This window comes from Entelurus aequoreus, linkage group LG10 (assembly GCF_033978785.1).
Source record: "Entelurus aequoreus isolate RoL-2023_Sb linkage group LG10, RoL_Eaeq_v1.1, whole genome shotgun sequence".
NCBI classification, from domain to species: Eukaryota; Metazoa; Chordata; class Actinopteri; order Syngnathiformes; family Syngnathidae; genus Entelurus; species Entelurus aequoreus.
The window spans coordinates 70,311,536-70,332,379 of NC_084740.1; the positions used below are offsets into that span (position 1 = coordinate 70,311,536).

At 43.4% G+C, this 20,844-nt stretch overlaps 1 protein-coding gene across 1 annotated transcript in view; it reads left to right on the top strand.

The window, feature by feature from the left end:
- The window catches only part of LOC133659223 (titin-like), a 214,793-nt gene that overhangs the window by 147,998 nt on the left and 45,951 nt on the right, over window positions 1-20,844 (top strand). The window contains 32 exon segments of the mRNA XM_062061959.1: window positions 314-425; window positions 514-652; window positions 764-927; window positions 991-1,142; window positions 1,348-1,504; window positions 1,599-1,880; window positions 1,991-2,290; window positions 3,876-4,169; window positions 4,310-6,314; window positions 6,427-7,114; window positions 7,388-7,652; window positions 7,739-8,065; window positions 8,164-8,448; window positions 8,539-8,838; window positions 8,912-9,214; window positions 9,311-9,586; window positions 9,673-9,972; window positions 10,059-10,361; window positions 10,575-10,874; window positions 10,956-11,243; window positions 11,357-11,659; window positions 13,962-14,264; window positions 14,363-14,668; window positions 14,958-15,245; window positions 15,409-15,699; window positions 15,792-16,076; window positions 16,176-16,763; window positions 18,807-18,911; window positions 18,994-19,191; window positions 19,290-19,586; window positions 19,690-20,277; window positions 20,472-20,774. Coding sequence (XP_061917943.1) covers window positions 314-425; window positions 514-652; window positions 764-927; window positions 991-1,142; window positions 1,348-1,504; window positions 1,599-1,880; window positions 1,991-2,290; window positions 3,876-4,169; window positions 4,310-6,314; window positions 6,427-7,114; window positions 7,388-7,652; window positions 7,739-8,065; window positions 8,164-8,448; window positions 8,539-8,838; window positions 8,912-9,214; window positions 9,311-9,586; window positions 9,673-9,972; window positions 10,059-10,361; window positions 10,575-10,874; window positions 10,956-11,243; window positions 11,357-11,659; window positions 13,962-14,264; window positions 14,363-14,668; window positions 14,958-15,245; window positions 15,409-15,699; window positions 15,792-16,076; window positions 16,176-16,763; window positions 18,807-18,911; window positions 18,994-19,191; window positions 19,290-19,586; window positions 19,690-20,277; window positions 20,472-20,774 — 11,095 coding nt within the window.

Here is a 20,844-nt window from a genome sequence, read left to right on the forward strand (position 1 = left end):
ACACTCTTTCTCTCGACTCTTGCGGCGGAGAGGTAACTTGAAAGTTTTGTTCGCAACTTAAAGCATAAAAATGGGTCGATAGACGCTCTGTGTATGGGAAAAAATTGTCAACTGGTTCACTTATAAGCTGAGGTACCACTGTACATTGGATTTGAATAAGCATCTCACGTTGCACAAAATGTATCAACGTGGCCCCCTTGCATCTTTCAATTTTTTTGTACCCAGTCGTCAGTGGGAAAAGATTGTGCACCTCTGCTTTACATGATACGAGAAGAGTACTTGATGAGAAGAAAACTGACTTTTGTCGTTTCAGGTGCCAAAAATGATTGAGGGTCGCGAATACATCATTAGGATAATGGCTCAGAACATCTACGGCATTAGCAAACCACTGCTGTCTGCAGAGACAAGGGCCAAAGACATTTTCAGTAAGTGTTCAGTTGGCTTTTATTTTGCAAGCATTGATATATTAAAACAAGTGATCACTGCAACTTTGAGTATGTGTTTGCACCACAGAGGTGCCTGATGCGCCCAGACAGCCCACGGTGAAGGAGGTGTACCATGACTGTGCCCTCATTAGTTGGGAGCCTCCTGCTGATGGAGGAAAGCCAATCACAGGATACATTGTGGAGAGGAAAGAGACAATGGCCAACAGGTACAAACATATCAGCGTTTGCTGCTGCTCCAAATCACTCGTCAGCCTTGTCGTATCGAAAGTGAATTCCTGTCAATAGCAAACGGATCAGTTGAAATGTTTGCGTTCCAGATGGGTTCGTTGCAACACAGAGAGGATCCATCCCAAGGTGGAATACCTGGTGACGGACCTACTTAAGGGCTGTGAGTACGAGTTCAGAGTCAGCGCTGAGAACATCATAGGCGTCGGAGACCCAAGCCCACCCTCTAAGCCCGTCTTTGCTAAAGACCCCATCGGTAAGACGTAAAACACAACACTGACTTGTTGGTCTGGTTACATAAACCCTTCCTTTTTTACAGTCAAGCCCAGCCCTCCACTAAACCCGAAGGCCGTGGACCACACCAAGGAGTCAGTGAGTCTTTCTTGGCAGCCACCCGCTGACACTGGCAGAGGGAAGATCTTAGGCTACCTCCTTGAGTCTCAGAAGGCTGGAGATGAGGAGTGGCACAAGGTCAGTCGTTGGTTTATCAATGAGTCACATGGTTGATTTTATTTAACCTGAGCCTCTATCTTCCTGTCAATTTAAGTTACTAAAACTAAACTAGAAATAAAATACTTATTAGAGTTATTCATAAAAGGACCCTAAGATTTGAACAATGTTTAATATCTCTATATTGCATTCATGGACATCCATCTTTCCTGCTATCATCCACAAGGTGAACCAGACTCCAGATTCTTGCCAACAGACTAAGTTTAAGGTGATCAACCTGGAAGAGGGATCTCTGTACCGCTTCAGAGTTATGGCTGTCAACGCTGCTGGGGAGTCTGACCCTGCTAATATAAAAGAACCAGTCAGGGTGAAGGACAGACTCGGTGAGCAACTTAGGCGTTATTAAACAATTTCACTTCAATCAGGTAATAGGTTGTATATCTAAATCAAGATTTAATGTCTACATTGCTGCTTTAGAGCCTCCAGAGTTGATTCTGGATGCTGGAATGACTCGGGAAGTCAAGGCTGTGGCTGGCACACACATCTCTCTGATGGCTACCATCAAAGGCATCCCCTTCCCCACTGTCCTGTGGAAGAAGAACGATGCTGAGGTGCCGACAAGGGCGGACATTGAGACCAATCAAGACGGCACCAAGCTGGAAATGAGGTTCTGTAACCGTGGTGACTGTGGAGACTACACACTCACTGTCGAAAACCCTGCTGGGTCTAAGACCGTCACCTGCACAGTGCTGGTGTTTGGTAAGGAAGGACCACATTCTGCTTACTTTTTAAAAAGTTGTTACTTGATTTGGGCGGTTTTGAACATGTTTAGTTTTTCTCAACTCATAATTAACTGGTTTTGGCTTCAGATAAACCCGGTCCTATTCAGCACCTTCGAGTGTCGGATGTTAGGAGCGACTCAGCCCACTTGTCCTGGAAAGACCCGGAGGACAACGGAGGAACTCGCATCACTAACTTTGTGGTGGAGAAGAAAGACTCACTCTCCAGTCAGTGGGTTCCTGTCTGCTCCACATCCAAGAAGCGCAGCATGATGCTAAAGCACCTGATGGAGGGAATGTCCTACACATTCCGAGTTGCCGCTGAGAATCAATACGGCCGTAGCGAATACGTGGAGACGCCAAAGGCCATCAAAGCGATGAATCCACTCTGTGAGTAACAGTGCATTGTCCAGGTCTTAATTCTTCATTATGTCAATACTGATTGTGATCGACATCTTAAATATATCCTTCACAGGATGAAGTTATTGATTTTCTTTAAAGTTGACCCATGCAACAAAATGGACATTAAGAAAAATATTATTTTCTACTTTTTATTAGGTGATGAGTAGTTAAATTTTTTCAAACAAGTGCCTTTGATTAATTAATCAGGAATTCTATATTTTTGGTATTTGTGTAATTAACCCTCCTTAATAACTAAAAAAAATCAGAATATATTTAATTTATTTTAATTTAACATGTTTTGTTACAACATAGCAGTGATTCTCAAACTTTTTAACCAAGTACCACCTCAGAGAAAACTTGGCTCTCCAAGTACCACCATAGTGACCAACATTAAAATACACGAGCATAGTAGGCCTACGTACTCATTAAAAACAAGACAGATGTTACATTTAACAATTATATTTAATATTTTTGGCCACTGTAACAGTACACACAGTTTGAACAGTAACACTGTGTTTGAATATAGGAAAATAAAACACTGTACTTGAATAAAGTGATTTTTTTGGCGTATCACTAGATGGAGCCTGTGTACATCTAGTGGTACACGTCCACAGTTTGAGAGTCACTGCAATATAGCCTAATTTTCACATACACCCATAATTGCAAAATAAATTACATTTTATAGTCTGCATTCTGGTAAATTGTAATCTACAGACCAAGGACCTGATATACTAAGATCCAAATACCTCATGCTAAACAGCGTGTGTAATCTATAGAATAGCGTGTGCTATAAGTGGGCGTGTTGCATGTAGTGTGCAATTGAAAAGTGGTGTAGACTGCATTATTTAAATGAACATTTTGTATAAAATATACGGAGTATCACCATGGAGACACTCATTTACTGCACATTCATGTTATTACCTGTGGCGTTTTGCTATGTTTTCAAACAGGCGGGAGACATATACCACTTTTTCTGTGCATTTTAGAAGCAGTCGTGCAGTATATCTACATTGACACCATTTTTTCTTTCTTTTTAATATATATTATGTATAAAATAAAGGAAAGTCAATTAAAAAAAATTATTAAATGACACCAAAACGCATCAATTTAATTTGTGAATCAGTCCCTTAAGTCATCCAGCAGCTATACAATTATAAAATGATGTTGCTGAATACACAAAATATGTCTAATATTTTTTATTTTTGACAGTTCAAATATGTTGACACACACACGTAGGACAGTCAAGTTTGTGCATTCTTTTCAAATGCGCCAAATAAAACATGATCATAGTGCTCTCAAAACGGTGATGAGTGTTGATAAATCTGTATAATATATATGCATTTTCTTCTCCCACTATTGTGGGTGTTTTGATGATCAGCATATATTTTGCATAATTATGAAGACAGAGACGCAATTGCGCACCTTATTCTGCTCACTTAACAGATGCAATTCACTTTGCACACTTTTAGTAGATCAGCTTTGCATGTGTTATCAAGTTTGCACTTGTTGTAGTAAATCATCCCCCAAGTATTTTAAAGAGTTCCATTAAATGTTTAACACCTTTTTCCTGCAGTCCCACCTGGTCCTCCCAAAGACCTGCATCATGCTGACGTGGATAAGACAGAGGTGTGGCTGGTGTGGAATTGGCCTGACCGAAACGGCGGAAGTGAGATCACTGGCTTCCTGGTGGAGTATCAAGTGGAAGGAGAGAAGGAATGGTGCGAGTGGAAGACTGTCAGCATCCCAGAGAGTCATGTTACAGGCTTAGAGGAAGGAAAGACCTATCGCTTCCGAGTAAGAGCAGAGAATGCCATAGGTCTCAGCAGACCTGACACCACTCTTCCTATCCTTTGCCAAGAGAAGCTAGGTGAGATTAAGGGACAGTCGAATCCAATGATCAAGTCAATACTGGTTCTTTAAACTGCTGCTTTGATTAAATAATTGTATTGTTTTTTTTCCCGAGAATTATATACAAAATACAGTAACAACTTATGTCTTCATCAACAGTGCCTCCAATCGTTGAGGTTGATGTCAAGCTGGCGGAGGGCATTATTGTTAAAGCCGGAACCACCATCCGGCTGCCTGCTATCATGAGAGGAATTCCAGTACCTACTGCCAAATGGTCGATTGAAGGAGAAGAGCTCACCAGTGGAGGCAATACTAAGATCGACACAGATAACTTTTCCACCGTTCTCAGCATCAACGAGTGCACTAGAAATCACACGGGCACCTACCTGCTAACCGTTTCAAACCTTGCTGGGACTAAAACAGCGGCTCTTAATGTCACTGTCCTGGATGTTCCAGCTGCACCCATTGGACCCGTCAACATCCTGGAGGTCAATCCAGATTCCATGATGATCGAGTGGCGTCCCCCTAAGGATGATGGCGGCAGCCCTGTCACCAACTACATTGTAGAGAAGAGAGATTCCAATAAGGAAACCTGGGGAGGAGTTAGTTCAAGCAGCCTTGACACAAAGCTCAATATCACCCGCCTGCAGAAGGGTGTTGAGTATGTTGTACGCATTCGCGCTGAGAATAAGATGGGCATCGGTGCTCCTCTTGAGAGCAAGCCCACTGTTGCAGAGCATTCCTTCATGCCGCCTAGTCCTCCTGGTAAGCCACAGCCACATGATGTGTCTGAGGACAGCGTTACACTTGGGTGGACCATGCCCTTGTCTGATGGTGGTAGTCAAATCACTGGTTACATCATTGAGCGTAGACACATAGGAGGAAAGTGGATTCGTGTGAACAAGATTCCTTGCAGAGACCTCAGATACAAAGTTTTGGGCTTGTTTGTGGGAAATGAGTATGAGTTCAGAGTATTTGCTGAGAATAGCGCCGGCTACAGTGGCCCCTCTCCCATCTCTGATCCTTGCAAGCCCTGCAGGCAGATCACTGTCCCAAGCCCTCCAGTCAATCCTAAAGTTAAAGATTACAGCAAGTCTACAGCAGACTTAGTATGGACTAAACCCACCAAAGATGGAGGCAGCCCAATTTTGGGGTACACTGTGGAAATGCAGAAGGCTGATACTAAAGACTGGAAAAAAGTAAATCTGGATGACTTCATCAAGCATTGTGCATACACAGTGAAGGAGCTGGAGGCGGGTCTCACTTACAGATTCAGAGTTTATGCCTCAAATATGATTGGAGATGGCGAGCCCAGAGAGATTCCAGAGTCAGTCACTGCTAAAGACATCCTTATCCCTCCAGAGATTGAAATGGATGCCACATGTCGTGAGCGTGTCACTGTGCGTGCTGGACACAACATTAACATTATTGGCTACATTAAAGCCCGTCCTGACCCTGAAGTGCTATGGTCAAAGGATGAGACTGTTCTGGAGAACAGCAAGCGTACAACTATCATGCAGAACCTACCTGTGGTCAAACTAAGGATTAAGGAGGCCACAAGAGCTGACCACGGCAAATATACTCTGAAAGCTTCAAATGTGGGCGGAGAAGCCTCCTGTGACATTACCGTCAATGTGCTAGACAGGCCAAGCCACTGCCAAAATCTCAACATGACCTATGTCACCAAGGACTCATGCATGATCAACTGGGATGCACCTAAAGACAACGGTGGATCTGAGATCACAAACTACATTGTGGAGTGCCGAGAGCCGAGCATCAGCATGTGGTCAATGATATCCTCACACTGCACCAATCGCAAGATCAAGACCAAGCTGATGGAGGGCCACCAGTACCTTTTCCGTGTCTGTGCAGAAAACAAGATGGGACCTGGACCCACTGTGGAGACCAAGGTCCCTCTGCTAGCCATCGACCCCATTGAGAAGCCAGGCGAGCCTGAGAACTTCAGGGCGACCGACATTGGCAAGAACCATGTTTATCTACGATGGAGAAGGCCTGATTATGATGGTGGTAGCCCCAACCTCTCATATAACCTTGAATACAAACCCAAAGATGCGGAGGAATGGGAAAAACTCAACACTAGCATCCTAACTGACACATTCTTTTTAGCGGACAAATGTGTTGAAAACCAGACTTACTCTTTCAGGTACGTTATTGCATCAATGCAGTTTGTGGCCTCAGAATTTATTGCAAATACTTAGTTGCTTTTGTTTGTGTCACAATCTTCAAAGTACTAATGCAAATGATTTGTTATTCAGGGTGCAGAGCATCAATGAAGGAGGGGAGAGTGGTTGGGTTAAACTTGCAGATATTTTGGTGCGAGAAGAGATTCAGAAGCCAGTCCTTGACCTGAGACTGGCCGGCACACTGACGGTGAAGGCCGGAGAGTCTGTCAGGATAGAGGCCGGCCTGAGAGGAAAACCTCAGCCGGAAGTCAAGTGGACAAAGGACAAAGCGGTTGGAGACAACCCCAGAATCACCTACGAGACTGGTCCTGATTACACCAAGTTCCTTTTGACCAAGTCAAAACGCACTGATACTGGAAAATACATCGTCACTGCCACCAACTCTGCCGGAACATTCAATGCATATGCTCATGTTAATGTCCTGGACGTTCCTGGCCCTGTTAGGAACCTCAAAGTCACTGGTATTGGAGCCGACAAGTGCAGAGTGGTTTGGGATGCGCCAGAGGATGATGGAGGCTGTGAGGTTGACAGTTACATCCTGGAAAAATGTGAAACCAGGAGGATGGTTTGGTCAACCTATTCTGCATCCGTAGTCACGCCATACTGCAACGTCATACGTCTTGTTGAGGGCAATGAGTACATCTTCAGAGTAAGGGCTGAGAACAAGATGGGAACTGGCCCTTCAATGGAGAGCAAACCTGTCACTGTCAAGACTCAGTTTAACAGACCTGGACCACCTGATGCCCCAGAGGTTACAAAGGTTAGTTGTAAATTTACCTGGAAATTGAAAACCAGCCTTGAATTTTACCCTATACTGTATTTTGCTTGATGTAATCTCTTATGGGATATTGACTTTACACTTTTTTGTATGGAGCACGTACTGTACGTTGTGTCTGATAAATGTCAGTCATGGCCACATAAATGCTGTGGTAAGACTCAAGATGTGTGAAAGCCTTAATCCTTACTGAGTCAAGCCCTAAACATCTGCCACCCCGTTTTGTTTTGAAAGTTTATCGATATTTTTGTGATCCAGGTGAGCAAAGAGGAGATGACAGTGGTCTGGGCTCCACCTGAGAATGATGGAGGAAAGTCCATCACCGGTTATATCCTGGAAAGAAAGGAAAAGAGGGCTGTGCGTTGGGTGCCATGCACTAAGAGTCCCATCTCTGAGAGACGCATGAAAGTCACCAACTTGATCCCCAACCATGACTATCAGTTCAGGGTCAAGGCTGAAAATGAAGTTGGTCTAGGGGATCCTAGTAAACCCTCCAGACCCGTCACAGCCAAAGATCCAATTGGTCAGTTAACATTTGCAAGTCCACTGCAATGATTAAACCCTATTCATGTATCCTATTGAACAAATAATATTTTTTTACCTCTTCAGAACCTCCTGGCCCACCTGCAGGCCTAAAAGTGGCTGACAGCACAAAGACTTCTATCACGCTTTCGTGGTCTAAACCTGTATATGATGGGGGTGCCCCGATCATTGGCTACAGCCTGGACATGAGACTGAAAAGTGAGGTGGACCCTGAAAAGCCCACAGAAGGCTGGAAGAGGATTGACACACATGGGCCACTCGTCCTCAAAGAGTTCACCATTGGGCAGCTTGATGAGAAACAGGAGTACGAGTTCAAAGTCTCTGCCAAAAATCAGGTGGGCTGGGGACGTCATGCCTACTTAAAGGAGGCCATCTCCCCCAAAGAGATCCTGGGTAAGAAACAAGATACCATTACCAAACAATGAGCTACCAAATTAATAGATTTATCCTATTTATAATCTGTCACTGATGATGTGTTTTCGTGGCAACAGAGGCTCCCGAGATTGACCTGGACGCAAGTTTGAGGAAAGGTCTTGCCGTAAGGGCTGGCTGTCCAATAAGACTTTTTGCTGTTATCAGAGGACGCCCCGCACCCAAGGTGACCTGGAAGCGTGTGGGCGTGGACAATGTGGCTCGCAGAGGTCATGTAGACCAAGTGGATACCATGTCTTTCCTGGTCATCCCTGAAAGCACCAGAGAAGATTCTGGAAAATACTCACTGACTCTGTCCAACTCTGCTGGAGAGAAAGCTGTCTTTGTTCATGTGAAAGTGCTCGGTGAGAAACAGATACAACTTTACTTATCAGTAAAAAAATATATATTTGGGAGATCACATTATTTATCATGTTGAATATATACTGCTGCAGATACACCTGGTCCCGTTGGTGGTTTTGATGCAACTGATGTCACGAAAACAACAGCTCAGCTGTCCTGGTTGCCACCAGAGAATGATGGCGGAAGCCCCATCCTCAACTATATTGTGGAAAAACGGGAAGTGGACAGGAAGACCTGGACCAAGTGCGTTGACAACCTAAAGAAGACCAGCTTCAAAGTGACCAACATGTCACCTGGCATTGAGTACTACTTCCGTGTGATGGCGTGCAACACGTATGGAATTGGAGTTCCTCAGGATTCTCCCAGGTCTTACTTGGCTGTGGACCCTATCAGTGAGTGTTAAGGGACAAACTATTTGTAATTACATTTTCTTAATCTGTGCCTAATACCTGCTGATGTTTCCAGGTGAGCCAGATCCACCAAAGAAGATGGATGTTTTGGATATTACTAAGAACAGTGCCACACTTGGCTGGCTAAAGCCCCTCAGAGACGGAGGAGCCAAGATTAACGGTTATGTTGTGGACTACCAGGAGGAGGGTGCACCAGAGGGCAAGTGGACTCCGTATTCAGTGGTCAAGGACTTAACTATTGTGGTCGTTGGCCTAAAAGAAGGGAAGAAGTACAAGTTTAGGGTTGCTGCCCGGAACTCAGTTGGAGTCAGTCTTCCTCGGGAGGCTGAGGGTGTGTTTGAGGTCAAGGAGCAGCTCAGTGAGTAAACTGGCATTAAAGTCCAACTTTCATATTCACAGATTCTGCTAATAGACTTAACAGAACAATAACTATTGCTTACTCTTGCTCCCTCAGTGGCTCCAAAGATCATAATGCCTGACACTGTGACAGTCAGAGCAGGATCTAAAATGGTCATTGAGGCCATTGTGGCGGGTAAACCCGCTCCCTTTTGCAAGTGGAAGCAGGGCAGCGAAGACGTCTTGACTTCTGATCGCCTTTCTGTCATCAAGACACTTACAAATTGCACACTTATCATTAAGAATGTGACTAGGGCGGACAGTGGTTACTACAGCCTTTCAGCTGAAAACAGCACAGCCAAGATCAACCAGATCCTCAAAGTCATTGTTATGGGTCAGTTATAAGATATATTAGGTGTGAAAAAATGTTTTGATACTTAGGTTAGTTATTCACAATCATTTGTTTTCTTTGGCTGGCAGACATTCCAGGGCCTCCCGGAGCTCCTCTTGAAATCACTGAGCAAGACATTGATGCCTGCACGTTGCTTTGGAACACTCCTCAAGAAGATGGTGGAAGCCATATTACCAACTACATTGTGGAAAGGTGTGACGTTAGCCAGGGTGACTGGGTCACCATGTCCTCTTCCTGCACCAAAACCAGCTTCAAGGTAACCAAACTGACACCCGGCACAGAGTACAGCTTCCGGGTCCGTGCGGAAAACAGGTTTGGCATCTCTGTGCCAATCTACTCCGAGAGGATGATTGCCAGATATCCATTTGGTGAGTTGCAACTGCTGTATTTGTAAACCATTAGTTTAATGTTTGCTCCAGACAAGATTGACTATAGATCTTCCATTTGCCTCCAGATCCTCCGAGTGAACCCATACACCTGCAGGTAAACAAGATCAATAAGGACTCTGTCATCCTTTCATGGGAGCGTCCGAACAGCGATGGAGGAAGCCCGATTATTGGGTACTACATCGAAAAGAAGGAGAGGAACAGTCTACTCTGGGTCAGGGCTAATGAGTCTGTGGTGAAAGCCACTCAGTACACCTGCGCCAGTCTAATCGAAGGCCTGGAGTACACCTTCCGGGTGTCTGCCCTTAACATAGCTGGACAGGGCAAACACAGCAAGCAGACTGACTTCATCACCACCAGGACTGCTGTCGGTACGAAAATCTCCTAGGAAAATACTCTTATTATTCATATGTAAATATTTTATTTTAAAAGATCTCATCAGAACACTGACCTAACAGATAACCTTTTATTTTGGATTAGATTTCCACAAACTAAGTATAATTCCTAGAAATCAAATTTTTTAATAGAGTGTACTTTTGATATAGAAACACATCACTCGATATACAAAATATTTGTTCCACCAGACCCTCCAGGTAAACCTGAGCCCATGGATGTGACTAAGAGCTCAGTCTCACTGGTGTGGACCCGGCCCGAGCATGATGGTGGCAGCAAACTGATTGGCTACTTTGTGGAGTATTGTAAGCTTCCAGAAGACAAGTGGACACGCTGCAACAGTAACTGCATCAGCATCCAGACAGAAAACTATGTGGTGACTGGTCTGGAGGAGCAACAACAGTACCAATTTAGAGTCATCGCCAAAACTGCTGTTAACATCAGCCTACCCTCAGAGCTGTCTGATCCCATCCCTGTCATTGCAGAGAATGGTAGGACTCATGCAAACATTAGCAATTCACTGATGAATAATGAGACAACAATGAGACAAATTATCATGATTATCCGTGCAGTTCCTCCTCGTGTGGAACTGGGGGTCAACATGAAGAACCTGATTGTGGTTAAAGCCGGCGCGAACGTCTTCCTGGATGCTGAGGTCTTTGGGAAGCCGTTGCCAAAGGTGAGCTGGAAGATAGACGGAGTGCCTCTTGTACTGGCAGAGGGAATGAAGATGACCCAGAAGAAACACGTCCACTTCCTGGAGCTCTATTCCGTGACCAGGAAGGAATCTGGCGACTACTCTATTGTTGCTGAGAACATCAATGGTAGCAAGTATGCTACCATTAAAGTTAAAGTGCTTGGTAAGTTTGGTCTGTGTGACTTCTCAGTATACAACTAAGCTAACATTTCATCACTGTGAGACAAACAACAGTTTATTTTGTCTTAAAATTACCTTCCCATTTGTTTAATGTAGACAAACCAGGTCCTCCTGCTTCAGTGAAAACCAGCAAAGTGTTTGCAGACCGTGTCAAGTTGCGGTGGGAACCCCCACTGGCAGACGGCGGGTCCGAAATCACAAACTACATCATCGAGAAGCGTGAAACCAGCAGGGCCAATTGGGCGCAGGTCACCTCCAACATTAGCGGACACATCACCGACTGCTCAGTCGAGAAACTTATTGAGGGACACGAGTACCAGTTCAGAGTCAGTGCTGAAAACCAGTACGGCGTGGGAGACGCTGTCATGACTGACCCTGTCATTGTCAAAAATCCATATGGTGCGTGCAGACATAATTACACTTAATGTTAGCTTGTAACCAAAATGTACACAATAAAACCTGTTATGATAATAATAATATTCATCATGTTATTATTAGACAGATGTAGGGCTAGGTTTTTGATGGCATTGTAGGTGGTATGGAGTACTGTGGTCTCTGGTGTGGGTGTGTGAGATACGTTTTGGACATATTGGATTTTCATTTATTGAGGAGTTTTAATATTTTACCGTAGAGAAGGCTTTAGCGGTGAATTAATCAAGAGTGGATAAAGATTTCTGCGGCAGAGAAAGATAAATTGTGATGCGGAAGGGGCGATTTCCTTTTGTGTGTAATTTGGTTGATGTGACGGACAAACTAAATCGTGTAGTCCAAAATTTTGAAGGCGTACTTGTAGAAGCATCAATGTTGAGCAGAAAGTGTAGAGCAACATGAAGGACTTTTGCACCAAAAGTTCAGGAAATTTGAGTTCCTGTAACTATAGGTTCATGTAGACCTATGCGGTTTGTGTTTCCACAGCATTTTACAGTTCAGGGTAGTTTATACAAATCAGGCTGATGACGAGTGGACGTGTTGTACAGTATATGTTTGACATTCATACCATGTTATTAAACAGTCAATAATAGGTCATATTTCTTCTACTAAAGTGGAAGTAAATAAAATACAAATATACAAAACGATATGGTTTAAAAACAAAATGTACCGATGTTTACATAATTTGGGCTTTCGTCAACAGAGTAACATTCAGAAAGGTAATGATGAATAATGAATGGGTCAGGCGAGTCCTAATGATCCATCTCAGCTGCAAATAATAATATATAAATGTCAGTGTTTATCTTACGGCGACAACACAAACACATCAGATTTAGAATTAGCCTGTTAGCATTAGCATTAAGTAACTTGGGTTGAGACTAATAACACAAATGGCATGTCGCTTACTACCGTTAGAGCATGTAACAAACTAAATAGTGAATATTTAATGTCATTTACCGTCTTTCAACTTGTTTACTGTCTCATCTATTTCACAAATATCCTCAATGAGGTCACAGACTCCAAGTGAGCAGCCTCACATCCAGCTGAATACTGAGTAAATGTGGTGAAAAGAGTCTGCCCACTTTTTGTACCTTTACGTTTTAAAAGGAAGTTTCTAGAAATGAATGAAACAACATTAAACTGTATAGTAGTTTAAACACTATGGCTCAGTAAAAACACTACAATATAGTTCCACTAAATTAACGTTCTTTAGCACAGAGATGTGCCCCAGAGAAGTCCCTACAACTCGAAAGTTCCTTTCTTTCTCGCTATAGTCAAGTACATTGTAATAGAAATACACAAGAAATAAGAAATAAATAAGTTATCCGTGCATACAGTAATGGCAGCTGAAATTCGAATACAACGTTTTTTGAACACCACAAAGGTTTCAACCAATCAGGGTTCGACAGCACAGCCTGCCCCTTAAAAGTTCCTCGAGAATTTTTCAAAGTGCCATCTAGCCAATAGAAACTAAAAGGTTCTTGTGGAAATGTATTTGCCCTGGTAGGTGGAAATGCAGGCGGGTATTTCATTTAACAGGGTAAATTGGCAAGTTCCTGTAAAAGTTCCTGCGATGGAAAAGGGCCCATGGTTCAGAGTAGTAGGAAGGATGAGCATGATTTCAGACTTTCAGACTCTTTGCTATGTTTTTTATTTACCATGGTAAATTGAAAACTTCCTGTAAAAGTTCCTGCGATGGAAAAGGGCCCATGGTTTTGGGTAATAGGATGGATGAGCATGGTTTCAGACTTATTGTTACATTTTTGAAAGATAAAACTGTTTGCAGCAAAGCAGTAGAAGTGAAGTCAGTGTGCTGAAACAGGAGTGGGATATGCTAGTTAAGCCAAGACTGTATTTAAAAAGTTTGATAAGTATAGAATGGTAGTAGCTTTGAAAGCAGAACTGAGGTCAAGGAGGATGAAGGTGTTGAGTGAGCCTGTTAGATTATAAGATTTGTATTATCGTTATCATCAAAGGCATTTCTCCCCATACCTGACCTATCACTGACATCTTCAGTTGTCAACTATTGAGATCCTGTCAGATTTTTTTTAAAACAATTTGGTAATTGAGTCCCACCACTGGTTGTGGTATGACATTATTAGGATTTGATTGATCAAAGAGTTGTCCAGAGGTTTCGCTGGTTATCATGCATTGTTATTATCATTATCAATCCTTCCAAATATACAGTGGTGAACGCTAATCAATATTTGCCTAGTCAAATAGTTAGACACAAGGTTGTTGTTTCTGATGAGAGATCGTTATTTTACCTCAGATGTTCCTGGCCCGTGCGAGCCGCCTGTCATTACCAATATCACCAAGGACTCCATGACTGTGAGCTGGAAGGCGCCAGCTAACGACGGTAGAGCAACCGTCCTCGGCTATATGGTAGAGAAGCGTGAGGCAACAGAGTTGACCTGGGCCAAGGTCAACCGTAAGCCCGTGATTGACAGGACCATTAAAGCAACTCAGCTAACTGAAGGCTCTGAGTATGAGTTCAGAGTCATTGCCATTAACAAAGCTGGGCTGGGCAAACCAAGCGACGCATCCAAAGCTGCTCTGGCCGTAGACCCCGTCTGTGAGTATATTTTTAAGAATTAAAGATTTTTAAATTATCATTCAAATTAAGTGTAAGTACCATGTGGTGTCATTCCAATCAATGCTACTCTTCTCCAGATCCTCCAGGCCCACCTGCCTTCCCTAAGGTGGTAGATTCTACAAAGAACTCCATCAGCCTGAGCTGGACTAAGCCAGCCTACGATGGTGGTTGCGAGATCATTGGCTACCTGGTGGAGTGCAAACTGGCAACTGCAGAGAATTGGACCAAGTGCAATGTCCCCAAGAAGCTCCAGACCACCAAGTTTTTGGTGACGAGCCTGATGCATGACATAGAGTACCAGTTCAGAATCACTGCTGTCAACAAGATTGGTTACAGCGAGCCTAGCGAAGTCCCTGGAAACCACATGGCCAAGGACATCCTCAGTATGTTCCTTTTTTTTAATGTTCGTGCTTCTTGCCTAATACCAATAATCTTGACCCATGATCTATTTTGGTTTAACTACAATAACCATGATCCTCAGAATGAATACAGCTAGCTTGCATGGTCAGTTATACCTGTTTCTAAAAAGAAATTATTTGTGCTTTGCATAGAACTGTATGCTTTTTCCACTTGCTGTATGCATTGTCATCAGCCAAAATTAAACTGCATGAATCTAACAGGCTGACTAAACAGAGTAATCAAATCTAAATAAATTAATAAACCTGTCTTCAGTTGCTCCAGAAGCGGAACTAGATGCCGACCTGAGGAAAGTGTTGGTTCTCCGTGCTGGCGTCACCCTGAGGCTCTACGTTCCTCTTAGAGGTCGCCCAGCACCAAAAGTGACATGGAGCAAGGTGGACGCTAACCTGAAGGACCGAGAGGGTCTGCTGATCAAGACATCGGAGTGGGATACCCTGCTCTTGATTGAAGACATAAACAGATATGATGCTGGCAAATATGTGCTGACGCTGGAAAACAGCAGTGGTTCAAAAAGCTACACCATTGTGGTCAAGGTTCTAGGTAAGATATCACATCAGAAATGTTTGTCTCTCCCTGTGACTTGCTCATGTTTCTGGCCTCAGTCAAAAAATCAAGATACGTAAACAAATTGCATCTTAGGGCAAAATAAAACATGCTTGTGAGCTATACTGCTTCTGATACAACTATCTCACCCTCGCTTTAGATTCTCCTGGGCCACCTATGAACCTGACAGTGAAGGAGACCTCTAGAAACCATGCTTGCATCACCTGGGATCCACCACTGATTGATGGCGGTAGCCCCGTCAAGAGTTACATTGTTGAGAAGCGTCTGGCAGAGAGGAAGGCATGGACCTGTGTGTCAGTAGAGTGTCACAAAATCTCCTATAGGATCACCAACCTGGAGGCAGGGCAAGCGTACTGCTTCAGAGTGCTGGCCGAAAACGCTTATGGTATCGGTGAAGGCTGCGAGACCACAGGCAGTGTGCGAGCTTCAGGTATTCATAGCATAATCCACTGATGCTTTTTTGACACAAAGGTCACCCAAGCCACCACTTTCTCAGTTCTGATGCAATCCTTGCCCCTCCAGAGCAACCTGGTCTAGTGGTGGACTTGAAGGCCAAGAAGACCACCAATGATTCTATCATTCTGGCCTGGAAAAAGCCTATCAGTGATGGCGGAAGTCATGTCAGTGCATACATCGTGGACCAGAGTGAAGGCGTGCAGTGGAAGCAAATCATGAAGGGAAAGAATACTTCACTGACGGTCAGTGAGCTCACTGAGGGCAATGAGTACTTTTTCAAAGTCAGGGCACTCAATGAATCTGGAGAAGGGCCGCCCACTGAACTCAGTGCTGTTGCCAAGGACCAGTTTGGTAAGAACTAATAGCTATGCCTTGCCCTATATGGAACACTATTCTATTTGCGTTTTGATTTGCATCAATTCCTCATTTGCCAACACCACTTGTTTCCAGTGCTGCCTGACTTCAACCTTAGCAGTATACCTGACGGCTGCCAAGTGGTGAAGGAAGGCACTACTATCCGCATTAACATCCCCATTATCGGTGTGCCATATCCCACTGCCACGTGGAAGAAGGGTGAAGTGGTCCTTGGAGACACTGGGCGCATGTGTGTTGAGGCGTCTCAAGGCATCACCACCCTCTTGATCAGAGACTGCCAGAGAGTAGATGCTGACACTTACACCATCAACGTCAAGAACAGCACAGGCTCCAAAGATTGCAAGTTTAAACTCAAAGTTGTTGGCAAACCTGGCATCTGCACTGGACCCATAAAGTTTGATGAGATCACAGCCGATGGGATCACCCTGGAATGGGAGCCACCCAAAGATGATGGGGGTGCAGAGGTGTCCAACTACATTGTAGAAAAAAGGCGGACAACAGACAACAAGTGGGCCACAGTGGCTTCAGCAATCCAGAAAACCACCATGAGAGTGATTCGTCTACACGATGGAACAGAATATATATTCAGGGTGTCTGCTGAGAACAAATACGGTATTGGCGAGTATCTGAGGTCAGATCCAGTCATCGCACAGCATCCTTTCAGTGAGTATTCAGAATCTGAGTTGAAGCTAAGTCAACTTTTGTGCTTTAATCAATTCATTCGTAAAATTTGTTTTAAAGTACTAGTAGAATGAAAAAACAAGTTGCCTCTATATTGAAGCTATTGTCATATACTGTATATCTGACTTACAACACCAAAATACCTACCAAGTTTGCAACTAAATAGATATTAACAAAATAGTAATAATTTCATGGAGATTCCCAAGTCTTTTTGAGAGATAATGAGCAAACCTGTCACCTGGTCCGTAGCGTTGAGGTGGGAACCATAGATCCTTTCCCCAACAGCAACAATGCTAATCATTCACTTTGTAAAAGCAACAAAAATTACTTTGGAAAAAATTATGATCCAGAATCTTATAGTTTTTAGCCTGAGTATAAGGAGAGTGAGCGATATGTTTTAGAAGCTCTGTGCTAAACAGATCCAGCTTTAGTAAAACACTAAGCATCATGTAGCACTATTGCTAAGTGCTAAACAATAAATACAAACAACAAACATAATAAAACAATCACTTACTGAACAATGTCCACTCTCACTGCGATGACGACTGATAGGAGGTTTGTATCTTCCCCCTTAGATGAAGAATGAATCACAATCCACACAAAAGGTTAAAAGGAAAAGTTGCTGCCTGCCCACACGGTCTTAGGTTGCCGTGTCTTTGACTCCGGATGTAAATTCAATGTCACAAATGAACAACTTCTAGATTAATGGCTAAATCCTATTATCCAGATGAGAGGCATGATTTATAATCTAGAATAACTTTGATGAGCCAAGATGCAATGCAGCAGCATTACACAGGTTGGCTCACAGTACAGCAGCATAAGCTAGTAATTAGCTCTCTGTTATCAATGTGTCGCTAAAATAATAGTTTGTCTGCGTTAGCCCTTTTAATAACAATATCGGTAATATTTAGTTATTATTCAGGTCACGATATGTAAATAGAGTTGGCGGGTTTTGAATGGTTATTTAGAGAGCTGTGTGGGTGGAACAGAACGCCCCTATTGAGACATTTTATTTATTTACAACTTAAAATAAAAATAGTTTTAAAGCATATGTGTTAATGTGTTACAGAGGGATTGTGAATGATAAACAGCACATATCTTTCTAATTTTTGCATATTTCCGGTATGACTGATCTGGTGATATGGTCAGATTGCAGAAGCGTTCCCACCGTGACGTTGTTCAACTCCGAATCTACGGAAATTGCAAAAGACATTTAGAGCGGATTATTTAAAATCGCCGTCTGAAATTCTGGCATTCTGTGATGTTTAGACAATATTTTCACATACTATTGGAATTGAAAATACAATTAGAAATGGTTTAATGCAGTGGTTGTCGAACTTTTTTTTACTAAGTACCACCTCAGAAAACATTTGACTCTCCAAGTACCACCATAATGACCAACATTAAAATACTGTAGCATAGTAGGCCTAATTATTCATAAAAAACAAGGCAGAGGCTTTATTTAACAGTATGTTTCATATGTTTTGGCCACCGTAACATTACACACAGTTTGAATAAAGGAAAATAAAAATTGGCGTACCACTGGATGGAGCCCGCGTACCACTAGTGGTACACGTACCACAGTTTGAAAATAACTGGTTTGATGGATACAAGGAAATACAATTAAGCATATGAAGGGGACGGTGTGGCGCAGTTGGGAGAGTGGTCGTGCCAGCAACCTGAGGGTTCCTGGTTCGATCCCCAGCTTCTACCAACCTAGTCACGTCTGTTGTGTCCTTGAGCAAGACACTTCACCCTTGCTCCTGATGGGTTGTGGTTAGGGCCTTGCATGGCAGCTCCCGCCATCAGTGCATGAATGTGTGTGTGAATGTGGAAATAGTGTCAAAGCGCTTTGAGTACCTTGAAGGTAGAAAAGCGCTATACCAGTACAACCTATTTACATTTAAGTCAACTATTTTTTCCGTTCTACTAGTACATTAAAGTAGCTGTTTTCACAGAATGTGCTCTTAAATATTCAGTCATTTCTAACCCCAGAATCTCTTCCTCTTCCACTTCCACTTCCAGATGTCCCACAGGCACCAGCTCCTCCAGATATAGTCAGTATACGCCACGAGTTAGCCATCTTGACCTGGGCTGATCCCAAAGACACAGGTGGCTCCCCAATTACAGGTAACTGACAGTGATCCTGGCAATGTAAAGCTAATCTAACATGTATAGAACATAGCAAAAAGTCATTTTGTGCACTTTGCAGGTTATTATGTGGAGTTTAAGGAGAGGAACAGTCTCTTGTGGAAGCGAGCCAGTAAATCTCCTCTAAGAGTAAAGGAGTGCAGAGTCACAGGTCTGATAGAAGGACTGGAATATGAGTTTAGAGTTATGGCCATGAATGTTGCCGGTCTTGGGAAGGCCAGCAAAGCCACTGAGGCGGTGGTTGCTCTTGATCCAATTGGTGAGTTATGTGCATTTAATTAAGATGTCTTAATACTCTTAAAGGCAGAATTTCCTTTGTTACGTTCTTCTCACAGTCGTTTTCTTGTCTCTTGTTAGATCCCCCTGGTAAGCCTGACGTCATTAATGTCACCAGGAACTCAGTCACTCTGATTTGGACTCCACCCAAATATGATGGCGGTTACAAGCTCATTGGCTACATGATAGAGAAACTTGAAGCTGGTACTAAGGCCTGGATGAAAGCTAACCATGTCAACATTCAAAGATGTGCCTTCACTGTGACCGACTTGACAGAGGGAGCTCAGTATCAGTTCCAAATCAGGGCCAAAAATGCAGCTGGTGCAGTCAGTGTTCCCTCAGAGAAGACCGACCTGCTAACTTGCAAGGATGAGTATGGTAAGCTATTTTAATCAGGGTTCATATCAAAAAACATATTTGTTTTTAATGTTGCATCTGGCAGTGTAACGTGTTGCATAACTTGCTTTCTTTACTTCATCAGAACCTCCAAGCATCACCATTGAACCAGACATGAAGGACGGTATATCAGTCAGAGCGGGAGACACGATCGTGATCTCTGCTTCCAAGATTGCAGGAAAACCTCCACCGACTGCTATCTGGTCGAAGGGAGGCCGTGAATTGAAGAACTCTGACATTGTCAATATTACCAGCACCCCAACTTCCTCCTCTCTGGCTATTAAATATGCAAGCCGGAAAAATACCGGAGAGTACACAATTACTGCCAGCAACCCGTTCGGCATCAAAGACGAACATGTAAAAGTAAAGGTCCTGGATGTCCCAGGACCTCCAGGCCCGATTGAGGCCAGTCATATTTCTGCTGAAAAGTGTACCTTGAGCTGGCTTCCACCAGATGAGGATGGCGGTAGCTCAATCAAATCTTATATCCTTGAGAAGCGAGAGACCAGCCGCCTACAGTGGACCAAGTTAGCTGAAAATGTGATGGACTGCAGATATGCAGCGAGCAAACTGATCAAAGGCAATGAGTACATCTTCAGAGTATGTGCTGTAAACCAGTATGGCACTGGAGACTCAAGCCAGTCTGGTCCAGTCAAAATGGTCGACAGTTTCTGTAAGTTTAATCGATCTTATATGTTGCTAATCATTCCCTGTTTTGTTAGTCTTCCTGCTAGTTTATTATTGTTTTGTCAGTTTAGGACTTCCAATCGTTATTCCATTTCATTCGCAGGTCAAGTTAATATCATATGAAATTGTTCATCATATGGTTGAAATTATTAACGCTGAAAATGTTTTTTTCCCCTTAAGGCCCACCGGGCCCACCCTCAATCCCAGAGATAGATAACGTCAGCAGGAACGCTGTCACCATTTCATGGAAGAGACCAGCACAGGACGGGGGATGTGACATCAGAGGCTACTGTGTTGAAAGGAAAGAGAAGAGAGGATTGAGGTGGGTCAGGGCCTCTAAGAGAACAGTCCCAGACCTGCGCTTCAAGGTGCAAGGCCTTAGCGAGGGGGTCGAGTACGAGTTCAGAGTCACTGCTGAGAACAAGGCTGGATTTGGAGATCCCAGTGAGCCTTCACATCCAGTGATGACCAAGGACATAGTGTGTAAGTAATTTAACAGTAAAGAGGTGTCACATAATCATATAATACACAGTTTTTTTTCAATTTTTTCTTG